At 35.9% G+C, this 17,571-nt stretch overlaps 1 protein-coding gene across 3 annotated transcripts in view; it reads right to left on the reverse strand.

Annotated features, from left to right (window-relative positions):
- Window positions 1-17,571, reverse strand: part of CDH8 (cadherin 8) — a 358,644-nt gene that overhangs the window by 230,637 nt on the left and 110,436 nt on the right. For all 3 annotated transcript variants that reach the window (XM_060083245.1, XM_060083246.1, XM_060083247.1), the window contains exon 2: window positions 15,434-15,728. In XM_060083245.1, the coding sequence (XP_059939228.1) occupies window positions 15,434-15,728 (295 nt within the window). The remainder of the gene's footprint in view (window positions 1-15,433; window positions 15,729-17,571) is intronic.

Below are 17,571 nucleotides of genomic sequence, written 5' to 3' on the forward strand. Positions count from 1 at the left end.
CTGGGTGTATATGGTTGTGTGGATGTGATGATTTTATCTGAGACTGTAATGTCTACCACGCCGAGACTGTCTTTTACTGGCTGTGAAGAAGCAAGTTGCCACATTCTGAGCTGCCATTTGGAAAATCTATGTAGCAAGAAGTGGAGGGTGCCCACCAGACACAGGGAGCAAAGAAACTGAGCCCCTTAAGGATCTGAATGCTGACAACAACCATGAGATCTTGGAATTGAGGTCTTGCTTATCAAGCCTAAGATGAGACCGCAGCCCCTGATGAAACTTTGATTACAGCCTTGTGAGGTTCTAAAGCAAGAGGATCCACAGACCTCCTGAATGTGTCCTGACCCACAGGAACCATGAAATAGATAATGTGTGTTGTTAAAAGCCATGAAATTTGTGGTAATAGTGTTACACAGCAATAGCTAATAGATGCATTCAGTTTTGAACGTGCTTGTTGTTAACCAAGGTGCCTCAATCTCACATTTACACGTCACATGGACAGTCTGAGCTGTAGGCCTGGAACTCAGAGGAAAGCTCAGAAATAAGATGCAAATTTGGAGGGTGAATTTAGAAAATAATAAAAGTAGGGGGGGTCATAGGAACAAAGGGTAAGGATATCGTCTGAAGTAAAGCTAATGGAATAATCAATTATTTGTTTTGGACAGATTAACTTAATTCTGAAAATGTATCATAAACAAAAATATCAGAGATAAAGACTCAACTTTATGTACATGCTCAGAGAATTCAGAAGCAGCAATGTTGACTGAGAAAGGAAGTCCGGGTAACCTTTCTAACACATAGCTATGCCTCAAAGCCTGGGCAAAACTGACACTTATTGAAATATTGCATGTCAGGCAGAGTATTTTTTCCTTTCATATATTTTTCCTTTTCAAATTCCTCTTAAAAGAAGAAACTCAGATTCAGAGGGGTAAATTCCCTCCTCACGGTCATTCAGTGGTTAGGAGAAGATCCACAATTCAAACAGTCTGGCTTCAAAGCTCGAGCTTTTATCTTTGAGCATTTCAAGAAAGCATTAAATCAGACACGAAGAAGCACATTTTTATACTCTTTACACCGTCCTAAGCCTAACCTTGAATCCCACATTCTAAGAATCCCCCACTCTGTAGAACTTAAAGAGCTACAGATATATCTAAAAAGTCAGGGAAAACTTAGCATTAGTCAGGCATATCTTTTCTGTTCAAAGCAAATGCCAAGTCTGATGTGTTAGAATATCCCTTCAAAATCCAACATGGCCCTTGTCCCTGCAGCTGGGGGTAGGGGAGCTTCAAAATGGCCTTTATCGCCACTGCTGATAGCACAGCAATAACTCACTTTAATCACAACACTTTGAAATATCTTCAGATCAAAGGTGTTTTACTTGATGGACATAATGTAAAAGTTCCCATCCAATATTTAAAACAATTACACACCTTTAAATTCATCCACCTGCTTGCTCATTTGAATACGACACTAATTGCTTATACACACTTAGGCCTGGGAATGGAGAGATGATGCTGATATATTTTCCATTTTGCAAGAATCAATCCTTAAGCTACTAAGCAGAGCCCACACAGTCCTGCTAATACAGCCTCTGCTCTGCTCACATCACTTGACTTCTGAGCAGGGGATTCCATGGGCCTCGTTCTCATCACTTCCAAAGATCTTAAGAAACAGCAGCAGGTTCTCTGAGTCATGAGGAAACATGAAATTTTAATTGATACCCTGCCATGCAAATCTTAGGCAAGCCAAGTTCCCAGGGGTATCTCTTGGCATCCCTCGGCTGCCTAGGTAATCATGGTTTCTGCTATAATAGTTTTTCCGCATCTTTCACAAGCCTCAAGAAAGCAGGTTATCTTCCCTGACAGACTATGCACCCCTTGAAGGCATGTGTCTTGGTGTGGCATTTACCAAAACGTGAACTTGCATTTTACATAACGTGTTCACTTTCCAAAATATGGCACTCTAGGTAGACAAAGAATCAGCATCAATTAATTTCAAATCCACAGCAACAGATGTAGTATATCCATTTCATTCTCCCTTTAACCATTCAGATTATACTGAAGACATTATTTCAGTTTTATGCCAGTACGTGTTTAACACCTTTGTAATATTTGCCAAAATCCCTTTATACAGTAAGGAATACCAGGCTTGGGAATAAGAGCCTTTGGCAGGCAACAGTGTCTATACAAAAATTAATGACTTTTATATATTTATATATATCTCTCACATTATACTTATCTAATAGTATGTATATTTTTCATGATATTTATCGAATATATTTATCTGACACTTATCTTCTCTATTTATGGCAAGTGATACAGGATGTAGGATAAAGTTTTTTTAATGACAATTTATATAAATAAAATTATAATAGTTTTCTCTAACATGACAGTTCCATGTAGGCTAATGGCATATTTGAGACTGGACAATAATCCTGGAGGTGAATTTCTAAGGGCTAAAGGCGGGTTCGTTGCTGTAAGGAAACTAGTGGGAATTTGCAACAAGCCCTGCTGACTCCAGAGAATGTACTCTTCACCACTGGGTCTTTCTCTCTGCAAACACAGCTTTGATCTCTGTGACCTCACTGTCTATAAATGCAGGTGCTCACTACATGTCCGTTAAATGATTTGATGAAAACCTTGGAGAAAACAGAGGCATGGAGGTTGAAAGAAAAAGATGAAATAAAGTGGTAGAGGCAGAACAGTAGTTTTGTTTTCTTTGGAACGAATGTAGCTTTAATTAGCGAATTTTTGTTAGGAATAAGGTGAGATGTTTTTCAGGTAGATGGGATACTTAAACTTCCCACAGGTGCAGATTTACCAGTGGCAGAACTAACCCTGGCCTTGAAGTTCCCCCTTAGCTGCCTTGAGCTTGGCACACAATGAAAGGTCACCCCAAATAACATACCTAATATTAAAGTCAGCCTCCAGCTTTTCCAGAATACAAAAGAAAAGAGGGGACGAGGGGAGAGGAATCAAAAGGATAAGTAAATATAAAAATCAATACATTCGGGCTTCCCTGGTGGTGCAGTGGTTGAGAATCTGCCTGCTAATGCAGGGGACATGGGTTCGAGCCCTGGTCTGGGAGGATCCCACATGCCGCGGAGCAACTAGGCCCGTGAGCCACAACTACTGAGCCTGCGCGTTTGGAGCCTGTGCTCCACAACAAGAGAGGCCATGATAGTGAGAGGCCCAAGCATCGCGATGAAGAGTGGCCCCCGCTTGCCACAACTAGAGAAAGCCCTTGCACAGAAACGAAGACCCAACACAGCAAACATAAATAAATTAATTAAAAAAAAAACTAGAATACCCTGTGGAATATCTTTGCATCATTTTAAAAAAATCAATATATTCACTGGTTCATTCACCCATCTTTGTAAACTTGGTAGACCTGGTTTCAAGCTTGGGTGTTGAGAGAAACCAGACTCAAAAGCAAAAGCAGTGTATGAGTCCAGCTGCATAAAGCACAAAGCAGGCAAAACTTCTCTATGCTTATAGAAGTGAGGATATTGGGAGGAAGCACAAAAATGAAACTTGCAGTGCTGGGAACTCTTCTGATTTTTTATCTGGGTGCTGATTACACGTCTGTTGGGTCTGTGAGCTTGTGCTCTTATAGTATATGCATCTTACTGTGTGGCTATTACACTTCAGTGCATAATTAAAAAATATGTATGGGGACAAGAAAAGGCCAAAATGTAGAAAAGCCTGAAGAGAAATAAGAATTGCTGTCTACGCTTATGAAAATGTCTAACTTAGCCATGCCTTTAGTGCTACATCAAGCAGTGGCGATGATGCCAGATTCACATCACATGGTCTTATTTCCCTTACTGTGTGGTCCCCGAAAAGGCCCTCACAGTTCACTTGTGTCTTATTGACTGGAGCTGTGAGACACTATAAGAGCAGCTCTTAAGATGGATACTGGCACTTCTCCTTTCATTTAACTTTGACATTGTAACTTGTTACCTATACACAAATGAATGGGGAATGTTTGATATTATTTCACTGTCACCAAATGGTATCAGTGGCCCTAATAATTACACAGGAATAGCAATACAAAAAAAAAATACTGGGGTGATTATCATTATTCAGATGATGCTGTCAAGGTGAGAAAAAGACAATAAAGACATGCTCAGGAATGAATTTTGCCCTTTGTTTTCAGTCTTGATCATCTAGTTTTTCTTTAATACTAATTTTAAAAAAGAACAAAGCACAGAAGACTGTAGGTTATCTTACATCCATTAATAGGATCTGAGAATATAAATGGATGGAAGAGTGACACTGCACCCAGTATGAAGAGTCTTTTTTTCAGACTGAACTCAGAATATTCCTTCTCTCAACGTCTCTTTCTCTCCCAGTTCAAGGAGATGCATGGCCCTTTTACAAGCCAGGCAGAAGAATATCCCATATCCCACTCCGGTTCTAACTTTCCCAAGGATTTAAATTTCAGTTCATTGCTTTTATATGGGCAGCAGTCAATGACAGTAAAAGAAAAAAGAAAGAAAAAACCTCTTATTATGTTATGAAGATAACGCACGACACATTATTAATATCCATCCATACAATGCTTTGCCCTGAAGAGCCAGGATCTTTTATAAGGAAGACACAAGAGTGATAGTGTATTCTCTAGGTTCGTATAACAAGAAAACTGCACACCGAGTGGGCATAAATATTTATCATTTTATACACTGTTTACATAGCCAAGAAGAAAGACGCTTCTATAGCTACTCTGATAGACCAGAATTTCTTTGAATAACTCCTTTTCACTGGCACCCATAGCATCCAGCAGACAATTTTATATTTCTTAGGAAATTTTTCTTTCTAGGAAATATAGTATCACCCCACCTGGTCTTTTTGAGTCATATATGGAGAGATGGAAGTATCATGGAAACCAGAGATGGGAACTGAGATTCAGTGTGTTTCTAGGACCGGAGACTAAGAAATCCAACATGTGAAACATAGTTTTTCTGTTTCTCTAATATATATCATGAAAGGATGATGTCTACCTGATGGTTCCTAAGTTCACACATTTTTACACTGAGCTGCTTGGAAAAATACTATTTCAGTATTTTCTCAGTCCCCATGGCAAATGCCTGGGATTGAGGTCATTGAACTAGATTGGTGAAATATCTACCTGTGTTTGAAAACAGAAGCAACACTTCACAAACTGGCTGGTGGTTATCCATACTGCCAATGGGGAGATGGACCGTGACTAGAGAATAAACACAGTGTGAGTTTGGCTGACATTAGGTGGGTATTCACTACAGCCTTGAAAGAGGAAGGTTCTCCATAGGTGGTTGTTGACTACAAGATGCTCACTCCTGTATTCATTCTTTTTTTTTGCATAAACTTTCAAAAAGCAGAAATAGGCAGAGTAGCAATGGTAGAGACAACTTGGTGAACAGTGTCCATAAACACATATTCAAAGACTAGAAACAGGAGGACCCATTTTGACAGAAGAAAGGAAAGATAAAAAATCCTCTGGGGCAGCATTTCCTAAAGGCATGGAGATCTGACAGCTTATTAAGATAATTCCTATTTACAGTGTGATCACTGTAACTCATACAAGTAAGTATATCTGCTCATCTCTATATTAGCTAATTGCTTCCTATTCTAGGTTTTCTACCATAGTTTCTGCCTGCTAACGAACGAGGGATATCTTTACAGTGTTTTACAGATTACTGATAGGGCTTTCTGGTAAATATTTTGGTTAAATCAATTAAAATTTCTTATAAAACTAAATATATTCTTACTGAGTGATACATCAGGTATACTCCTAGGTATTTCAACTGAATTGAAAACTTATTTCTAAACAAAAACCTGAACAGGAATGTTTTCATAGTAGCTTTATATATAATCACACAAAACTGGAAGTAATCAAAATATACTTCAATAGATGAAAGGATAAACAAACTATGGTAACCCCCATACAATGGAATACTATTTAGTGTTTAAAAGAAATGAACTGTCAAGCCATACAAAAACTTGAATGAATCTTAAATGCATATTGCTAAGTAAAAGGTCTATATACTATTCTAGGATATTTTAGAAGAGACAAAGTTATAAATTCAGTAGACAGATCAGTGGATACTAGGGGTTTAGGGAATGAGGAAGTTAACAGGTAAAGCTCAAGGGCTTTTTTTTCAGGTAGTAAAACTATTCCATCTGATACTGTAATGATGGACACGTGGCACAATGGACTTATCAAAACCATTAGAACTAACTTTACAGCACAAGTAAAACTTAATACATGCAAATGTTTTAAAAATTAGAATGTGGGGTTTCCCAAGATGGATTGCAAACAGTGACAAAATAATATAACTATATTACCATTGTATGTGTAAAACTTAAGTATATGTATACATACCTCCACATATATTTGTCCTCCCTCTATCATCTGAGAGGGCCTAGAATCAAAGATAACCCAGCAGCAACTAGTATACCTAGCACTCAGATCTTGGCTTCCGATACCCCAGTAAAAAGAACCAGGGCTCCTTAGAGGTATAGCTAATTCTAGAAGCTGGGCAATAAATATACAAGATGAACCTGAAGCATCATGCACTGTAGGACAGTAAGAATGTATATAAGTGCTAAAAAGCAAACAAAAAATAATGGATGTATGTGGAAGGGACACAGGTGACAACTAAAAGAGCTCCCAATGCCCAAAGCTGGAAAAAAAAAAAAGGCAGGAAAATAAAGTTGCATTGGATTATAACAGGAAGTATAAAATAACTCTTGAGTACTATTGATTAAATAAAAGAAAGAAGGGAGGGAGGGAGGGAGGAAGGATGGAAGGAGGGAAGGACAATCACTTATGCACAAGAAATCCACATGAGTAATGTAGATAATTATGTATGGCGGAAGCATGACTTCCCACTCTTTAAGTATGTGCTGCACATAGTGACATCATATTTTTCTCTATGTAACATTACTGATAAGGTGAATAGGAAAAATGGCACATATTTCACACAACTGTGATTGCTATATAACCAAAGAATAAAAGCAATTTGGGTCTAAAACTCAAATGGCAATTTTCCAAGTCCAATGAATCCAGGAAGTACAACTATTAAGTCCATTATGCACAAATATCAAAATTAAAGAAATAACATTAATATACACATAAAGACTCTAGGAACCCCTACCAGCTCTGAGAGGCAAGGAGGGCATGACAGACACCAAAAATATATTGACAAATGTGTCCCACATTCATTTTCAGCCAAGACTTCAGGATTTCACAAATGCATGTTTCAGAGCTGCCCTGACACGCAGTGGATTCATTTCTCTGACAGGCGAATGTGGGCAAAGGCTGAACTCTATGTGCTTTTTCTCTTTAGCCCCTTTTAATTCATGATTTCCTGAAATGGCTATGTAACAAAAACTTGTAACCCTGTGGGTATTGATGCTAATTCACAGAGCTCTAGACACAAGCATGGCTTGAATAACTTAAGAATGATTTGCCCGTTTGCATCTAGAGTCAATAAATGTGTTGAATCCTAAAATATTAATTCTTAGGTGAGGACAAAGAGAAAGACAACAGGATCATGGAATCGTCTGGATAGTATTCCCCCTTTGTTTCTCAACTTTCCATCTGCGATCAATGTTTTTGTTAAGTGTTTTGATTTTCCTTAGAAATGCAGGTTTACTGATATGAGAATACTTTTCAGTATTTCAAGTACAGAAGATTACTTGAATAGAAAGCAGTAGATGTCTTATCTTTTCAGAAAGGTTCACGGTAGACGTGGATGAAGTATTATTCGCCATAGGAACATTCTCTGACAACAGGCAAGTTGGTGTAATTTCCAGAGAGGTTACCCAATGTATCCAGAAATAGGAAGAATCAAAATGTAAGTGAGTAGAAGACATATTTCTGAAGAACTTAAAGAGACACTAGGATAATCAAATTGAGCTTAATGTGATAATCAAATTGTTAATCAAATTGAGTTTAATTCTAATGAGTGATCACAGGGATAAAATGGAGGGAAAAAATAAGAGGGAAAGAAACAGAATGTTAGCCTTAGCTACTGTTATGAACAGGCTTAGAAACCATTGTTTAATCGGTACATTGATGGAATGACCTGGTTTAAAGGCACAGGTTGAGATATATAGTCAATGTTGCTTCTTCACTTAGATATTGATAATGCTGAGTCAATGCTTTAATTTTAATCTTCTAGAACACCAATTCAAATTATGAGATACTCATGAATTAACCCCATTCCACACGGAGTGACCCTGTTCACCAGTGGGGATGGAGTTAGGGGCAGAGTGTTAAATTTGTTTTCAATAGGTTCAAATTTAAGGTACTTATGTAACTTATTGAAATATATTTTTGTACTATTCTATTATATAGGACAAAAGTGACACCAACATTACAACTTGTAAAATCAAATGAGGTATTTCATCACATTCTCTTGTGATTTATACAATTCTGAAAAATTATTATTGGCTAGTGATTGAGAATCCATCTTCTAGAAAGAATTCAAAGATTTCTAGTGAAATCTTGAAATCACCTAGTTTATGTTGGCCATGAAACCCCAAAACAAGAGTGGGTCTGAAGCTCCTGAGCCAGTCCTATAATGAGTAGTTCTAGAATTTTAACTATTTTCAAAGTGAATGAAAGTTGGATTTATATATACGTATGTATACATATACATATACATATATATACATACATATATATACATACATATATATACATATATATATATATATATATATATTTTTTTTTTGGCCACACCACGAGGCTTACAGGATCTTAGTTCCCCAACCAGGGGTCGAACCTGGCCTCCGGCAGTGAAGACACAGAATCCTAACCACTGGACCGCCAGGGGATTCCCCTCTATATACTTTTAATAACTTCCCTAAGCTATCCTACCTGCATTCATGTATTTTTATGGGTTGATGTTTAGCCCAAAGAACATTAAAATTGAAGACATCAGGTATATGAGTTGACCTAAAAATAGTAAGAATCCCATTAGGGACAATACAATCAATTAATTATATTATTGCATTATCACCTAGTTGATTAATAAAATATCATCTTATTATTTAGAGAGTAAAGAAGAGTAAGCATTTAAAGCAAAATTTGATGGAAGGAGTTTTCTCATCACAGAAGGCATTCAAATAAACCTTGTTTATATCCCCATGATTATACCCCAAACTTGTTCTGAGCCACAATGCAGAAATAACATAATGGCTCTTGGAAGGCTAATTCGTTTTAGGTACCTCTCACAGTTAACTGCCAATAATTTTCCCATTTGGATACTCCAGTAATTTCTAAGCCATAGATCATTTAGGGAGACCTTTGGGAACCACTAAAATCCACATATCAGAAATCACTGCTTCACAGATACAAGATTCAGCTATTACACAAACTGTCTATGTATTCCTAATGGAGCTTTACCTTCCTTATGCAAAACAGAAACTACACAATCCTCACCCCATCTTAAGAGTTTTGGAACCACAGCTGTTATAGGCATTCCTATCAGGTAGAAAAGCTGGATTTCTTTTAAAAGTGTTTATTTCAATCCTCATGATTTCCTGCCCATGTTTTCCTAAAGAATTTCAATTTTGTTCGTCAGCCCGAATCAAATAAGACAAAAAAGATAATCAAATCCATCAAGATATGTTTTTCCCTTTCTCACTTTGTATCTCTCCTTTGAAATAGAGAAATTCTGCCAAATCCTTTTAAAATCTAGCTGAGAGAGAGGAAGAAAGCCACGACCTCTAAATTATAAAGAAGATGTATGTTAGGTTTAAGACAATTTGTCAGTATGAACATTCTCTGATCTTTTAAGCTTCTGTGACATAAACTGTTTCTTTAATAATAACAAAATATGAAAATGAATCTCTTTATTAGTTGGGGAATCTTCTTTATATGGGATGAAAATACGTATTGGGCAGTGATAAGAATAACAAGCTAATCCATGTAAGCTATAGTCATCATAATTTTTAATTTGCTCTTTAGAAATTGCAAATTTGACTATTTAGCTGTGTGCTAAATTAACATGTGACCTAACATAGATTCAAAAACCTCTTCTCATTAGACATGTGTTTGTAAACCTTTTATAGTATTAAGTTATGCAGTTCTGCAAGATACTTTTTAAAAATAGTTTCTGGGATCATATAAATGTCTGAATTTCCAAAAGGGCCTATAATATGCATTTATCAAATTCCGGCATATTAATACTTTAAAGACTCTGAAGTATGAAAAGCATTTCACTTTTTTAAATTCAGTGTTTATCAATTAAATTTGATTTGATTTGTTTCAGTAGATCTATTTTGAGCACAGATTGGAAGATGTTGCCATAGGTCTACTGTATAATAACAAACAATTGAAATATACAGGAGAATAAAAGTCGAGAGTATTATATAGTTGCTGCCTCCATTCCTGACTGTCTGCCTGCCACCTGAACACTTCATTCCAAAAGCCATTAGGTATGTCTGGGCGAGGTAAGAATCCATGGAAAGGCAGGAAGGTGGAGGGAGAGTGGAACAGCAGATAAACATTTGTGTCAGGGAGTCAGGGGATGGGCAGAGGGAGCAAATGGAAATCACTTACTACGGCAGTGAGGGATGATCCAAATAACAAATATGTTGAGTGTAAAGAAACAGGGTTCTCACTGTTGGAGAAAAAGAAACAATTAGAATGAACCCTGTGGTGTTGCTTTAGAGTTGGAGGTACTGAGGTAATGCATGTGGGGTCCTGGATTTGATCCTTTCACTATAAAAAGACTTTACTGGGACAATTGGAGACATTTGACTGAGGTCTGTGCATCCAATAGCAATGGTGTATCACTATTAATTTCCTAATTTTGATGGCTGTATTGTGCTTGTGTAGAAAAAACACCCATGTGGGAAAGACTGACTGAGTTATCTCATGGTAATGGGGCATCATCGCAGCAATGTACTCACTTATAGTTCAGGAAAAATACATTTGGACTACAAATGCAACTTTTCTCTAAGATTAAATTTATTCCAAATTAAAGATAATGAACAACACAAAAGAAATAGAATGTATTTTATATGGGCCTTCCTCCAAAAGAGGATTTGAAGACTTTTACCATAAAAGAACAAAATTACAAAGAAAAGACATACTACTAATGGTAAGAGAAGACAGGAGAGTAAGAATGACACATAGAACGGACAACACAAACTGTTTTCAAATGCTGGCATTTTCCTTTTGCCTGAATTACTGTTTCAAGTAGAGTAAGTTCACATGCATACTGTGTACTGACAGCCTTGGCCTCTTCAGTTACGAGCCTTTGGAAAGCAGTGAGACTTGCCTTTCCAAAATATATTTTACTAAGTAATATCTTGACCTTCTGATTTTTTGATTAATATTTTTTGATGGAGAGTGCATTCTTTTTTTGCATTCACTACCAGGAAATCCAGAGTCGATCCCGGTTACTCTTTGTAGTTTTTATCTTTAACATATTAACAGCACTTCAGCCCCAGTTAGTCACCACATGGCTCTCAATTAATTTTATTGTGATTTGAATTTCTATGTGATGTATTGTTCTTACATTTTTAATGTGTTTATATTCCTATCTTAAACACTGGTAATACTTTACCCAAACCTCTCTTTGTCCAACTCCTGTCTCAGCTCCTCAATTTAATTTGCAAAGTATGCTGACCTCAAGAGCTCTTCCACCTTGGAAAAATAGTAACTATTATAAATAGGCAGCAGAACCATAGGGCATATATAAACAAAATTCTCTAGAGATATTATCAAAAATTAGTACAGCATACTGGTTAAACCCATGGGAGGAAAAGCCAGATGTCTGAATTTAAATCCGTTCTCCCACTTAATATCTGGATTTGGATTAGCTATTATTTCCCCTATTTTTTCTGATTAAAAATAAAGAGAAATAGAGAAGTTTAACATCGGTACTAATGTAGGATTGTTGTGAATATTGCAAGCATTTAACACAGCTTTGGGGATATAGCAACTTTTTAATACATATTGATCATAATGAGAGTAGCCTTGAATCTCAAAGAAAACTAAGAAAACCACCAGTGCTGTGTTTTATATAACTGTGTACTCAACAATGCAATCATGCCCACCAGCTTAAGCCCTACTTGGCTTTCTGATCCTTTTATTCCCATCTTCACTAATATGCCCTTTTGAATAAAATATGCTTCATTCCAACATGTACAACTGCGAAACATAAAGTTAAGGCTTATCGAGCAATTTTTCATTGACCAAGGCATTCATATCCTATACGCAATTTATTGAATCATACTAGCAGAAGTAGCTTGAAAATGGATGTTTGTAAAGAAACTAATATCAATTGAGCACCAACTCTATGCTATGCCAAGTTATTTAAATATAATCAATGAATTTTTCCAAACATACTTTCTTAGGAAGGGATGCTTGTGCACACTACACAGATAGAGAAGATGAGGCTTAGCTGGGTCATGTCACTAATACAAGTAGAAAATTTGCAGTCAGATAATCTGAGATTCTACTTCAAAGCTAAATACAAAGTTCGTTTTACCTGAACCCAGGTGTGGACACATAATCAGGGTTAAGTATCCCTCACTCTAATATCCAGTAGCAAAAAAATATCCATTTAAAGTGTCTGGAACTTAATAAATGTAAGCAAATTTTTACTGAAAAACCAACTTCAACGATGATAGTTTGGGATCCATAGTAAAAACCAGACAAGCTTGCACATCACTCTTTATGTGGTATTGCTATAAAAGTGAATTCTCATCAAGTTCTGAAATTCACAGTAGAATATAAAAGAGCTCTGTCTACAGCTTCCAAATATGATATTTCTAAAATAATTTGGCTGCCATTTGGGCAAATATATATGTGTGTTTTGTCTTGACAGCTTGTCAACTGGCAGACAGTTCTTGAATATCACATTCATTTCAATGTAATATTGGTAAATTTCTCAATTAGAATTTTACTTTTCACTTTCTGCACAATGAAATCCCCCAGTCCTTGCTGGCATTCTTCAGGGTGTACAGGTGCAGGTGTTGGCATTTCTGCAGTAGCAAAGGAAGAAAAATGAAAGAAGGAAGGAGGGGAGGGAAGAGACAGGCTGGGAGAGAACAGTGGTAATGGGGAGAGCAAGGAGATAGGAGCCGACCTTCATCCTGATATTCACCTTCATGGAAATGAAGGGAATAATTCACACTTGACAATAAGATAGTGCAGCTGCCTCTGCCTCTCTTTAACCAGAGAGGCTGGAGTCAAACAGAAACCAGACACCTCTGTAAAATCGATACAGAGGAAAGGTCCAAAGGTACGATGGAAAATCGATTAATAAAAATAATTTTTAAAACCACGACAACCAATTATTGAACACTTATTTACTTTATGGCACACCCTGACTTTGTATTTTATCACGCAGCTCTCAAACAATGAAAGCAAGATGGAAACTGTTATCTTTGCATTGTAGCTAAGGAAAATAAGAAACAGTTTAACCTCCTCGAACTTCAAAGTCAACCAGATAATAAGGGATAGAACCAGGATTCAAAATTTCATCCACCTAACTTCAAAACCCACACTTTCAACTGCAGCATATTCCATGTGGTTTTTAGAAGAGATGTCACAAGCTGAGCATTTTTTAAAATAACTGTGTAAGTTAGTGTAGATTATTTCTTTTAGTTGCTACACTCTTATCAAGAAAAATACTTTAGATAGAGGAAAAATGCATAGGTGCACATACACATTGCATTATGTAGCTAATAATATCTTTAAATTCTTTATCTTAGCTGAAATTGACCTTGAAGTTTGCAGACCTTTTGGGGCTTTTTTTTTTTTTCCTCAACATATTTATCAGGCACATGACTCATACACACAGGAATGGAAGCCTCTGACACATTTACAATAAATAGATATAGACTTGGCCATTAAGATGTAGAAATCATAATAATGAGACAAAAATAGCAGCTTTCCTGTTCTTCATTCATTAGCAATTAAGATTAAGTGTTCTGTATGTATTATAGCTGGTAATAGTCCTTTAAAACCATCTTACACAAACCTGAATGAAAAGATGGATTACGCAAGTTCTCTGCCCTAAATAAGTTGATCAAATAAGAGGAAAATGAAAAGAGAGAAAAAAAATATGTAGTATTTCTTAGTCCCTATTTACATGTCAGAATTTAAAAGAAGTACAAACATGAATGTGTTTTTGCTTGTTTGTGGGTTTCTTTCTGTGGTAATAGTGATGGTAGAGAGATAAATTCCTGCTAGAAAGACCTCGAAGTTTCCCTAGAAAAAGTGTCATTTCAGCCAGCCATAGAGGAGTGATTTGATTTTGATAAGAAGGAAAAAATAAATAATAATAGGATTCCTCACAAAAGAGATAGAAAAGGGGAGTCTTGGCAGGAGAAATACATGGGTAAAATGTGAAGACCTGAGGTCAGTTCTGATTTGCTGCTGTAATGGGTGTATCTACCAAAGTTATTCTGTGGGTTAAGAAAGAAGAGATCAAATGAAGCCAAACTGTTTACCTAATTTTGGCCTTCAATTTATATCTCCACTTGTGTTTTTTAATTTATCCCATCTTGTTCACCTGTTGCTAATTTATGTGATTTTGCTGCATAGCATGTATCCTTATAGGTTGTCTTAAATGCAATTTGAAACAAACTAGGGTATCCCTTACATCCACTGCACACTCAGGAATGACTTTAGTGATCTTAACACCCTGGATTTTGGATCCTACCTACTACTTTTGTCAGACCAGGAAGAGCTCTAAAATACCTTTTATTCTAGTATAAAGTCTGGGGTCAGGGATTTCCTGTATCGAGGCCAGAGTCTGGGGATAAAGCAAATCCAAAAAGGGGAGGAAAAAGTAGAAAATCATGTTTTGAAATACATTCTGTTCTGTAAAGTATAATGAATATTTCAATGGCTCAGAAAAAGTGGGAGTGAGTCACTGGTGATAGCAATGCTCCTTTAAAAAGCTCAGTTAAAGTACGATGGCCACAGCTCAGAAGCCTCTGGTAACTATGATTTCCTAATTCACTCTAGACTCGACCCACCAGCTCAATCCAATATCTGGCTGACTACAGACCTAGGTGGTTTTCTGTTTCTCTGTGTGCTGCATCTGCATGTGAATATACACAAATAATTAAACATCAAGAAAATATCAATAGGATTAGTCTGGCATGTTGGAACAAATCTTGATAAATCCACCTCAGTAACAATACTCGAACTACAGTCTATGAGAGGAATACAAATTCAGCCTATTGAAGTACTGTCGTGTAAGGAGAGATATTTTAATAAAACTGCTCTGTCAGTTCCTATTACTAAGGAACTGAAGCTATTGAGCTGTGGAACTGAGGCCAAAAAAGGGGATTTGGAAATGCAAATTAGAGATAAGACGGTAATAAATGTCTTTTATTCAGCCACACACTAACCCTGATGCCAGGAGCTATTTTAAAGATGACTCTTAATAGTTCTCTGAAATTGGAAGCATACATACCCAAAATGGACATCTCTGGCACGGTAGCATGATAGGGTCCATTGAGAAACTCTGGTGCATTGTCGTTGATGTCTTGAACTTTGATAATAAATTCAGAAGGAGGCTCAAGAGGCTTATTTGTCTCCCAATCCACTGCCTGAGCTGTTAGGGTGTACTCAGCTTTCTCCTCTCGGTCAAGTCTTTTTATAGCATGGATATCTCCTGTTATGTCATTTATTTGAAAGATAGTCCCAGCTCCATCGCCTGATAGGATGTATTTGATTTTTTTGCTCCCAGGATCCAGGTCTGTATGTAACTAAAATGAAAAGGGATATTGGTTAGTGATGTGGCAATTTGCAAAGTATGTTTTACTACCTCATGTTTCAATATAAAGTTGTTTCTTTCTACATTGATTGTAACTTCATCAATTTCTGCTAACGGTAGCTGTACAAAGAGTCTCTGCAACTGTATGCATATCAAGTAAAATATAATAAAATTCAGACAAATATGTTTGAACACTTTAAAAATATACTCTGGCCTGTTCAGTATAAACTGATATGCATTTACAATGATAAAAAGATTGAGGAGAAAACACTAAAATATATGTATTCTTTCCATTTATTCATACATTTACCTGTTCAGTATAAACTGATACGCATTTAGAATGATAAAAAGACCAGGAGAAAATACAAAAATACATGTATTCTTTTCAATTTGTTAATATATTTATTTTAAGTTATTATTATTAGTTACCTTTTATGGTTTACTATCTGTGTGCCAAGAGCTATATGAATCATTCCTCATATGATAATCCCCTTAATTCTTCCAAAAGTCACTGAGTTAGAATATTTCATATGAAACATGAGAAAAGGGAAGCTTGACAAGGCATATTATAACATCTCCAAGGTTTCCATTTGATGGAATCAAGTGTAGTAAATACTTGATTTACTACCTTTGACCTAAAATTCAACTCAGATCTGGCTGCTATATTCATAAAAACAGAAATAATTCTAATAATCTGATATATATTAAGATCTTACGTTTGTGTAAGGCTTTTTTTTCCCCTTTGATTTACACAATTCTTCTGGTCCCGGAAAAGTATTCCCATTTTACAAAGATGACTGAGGCCAGATTATGGGAGCACATTTTCCAGAAATGGGACTTCTTTTAGAAATGAAAACTTCGCAGCAAGGATCCAGATCCATCTTAGATCATGGCAACAAATATTTATTGAACACCTACTCTGCCTAAAACATTTTAGTAGGTACTGGGGAAAACAGAATCCCTGGCTTTCAAATTTTCAGTTTATTCTTTAGAGGGAGACTCCTGATATATGGTGCTTCTTTTTTATACTATGTTGACTTCTGTTTAAAAAACTAAAATAAAACAAGAATATATATATTTTTTAGTTTGTATTTTTAAAAGGAAAATTAATTGAATTATATTTGGAAAATACTACTGAAATGTACATATTTTCAGCTTAACCCAGTTACTTAAATGCCACTATAGTTATAGTTCTTGCACCATGAGATTTCAAACACTTGTTCCTTAAAAAATATACATATGTATATACTGAAAAAAAAGTCTTGTGGAAATAAACTCCTAGAAACACAAAAGACATTGCATTCTCTTGGGATCACTTTCATTCAGTGATTACGTTCTTTGCCAATTTAAATTGTATTTAGTGCCTCAATAAATGAAAAGATTTTTTAAAAGACATAAAACAGCAACAAAGCATCCAAATGCATCTAGATCTCCTATTTTACTTTTGAATACTTTAAAAAGTTAAAGCATAAGATTACATCAAATACTTACTGAATCTGAAAATGTATCCCTTTCATTTATTGTATTGAGCTTATTAACAAGAGCAAATATTGAAATGCCACTTTATCTTAATGAATGTAGGATTATAATTCATTAATATGATATTAATCCTAATTTATGACCATTTTAATTTATGTGCATTTTAACATTTCCATTAGCATTTTTATTAAAAAAGAAAAAATTGAATAAAATATGATTCATGGACGTTTCCATTCATATACAGGCATTCCTGAGACACAGAGGTATTGGTATGTGTCACTCTTGCTCATCACATTTTTGCTATTAAAAATTAAGACATTCAAAATGCTGCTTCTATTACTTATATTAGAACTTAT

This window comes from Mesoplodon densirostris, chromosome 19 (genome assembly GCF_025265405.1).
Source record: "Mesoplodon densirostris isolate mMesDen1 chromosome 19, mMesDen1 primary haplotype, whole genome shotgun sequence".
Classification (NCBI taxonomy): domain Eukaryota; kingdom Metazoa; phylum Chordata; class Mammalia; order Artiodactyla; family Ziphiidae; genus Mesoplodon; species Mesoplodon densirostris.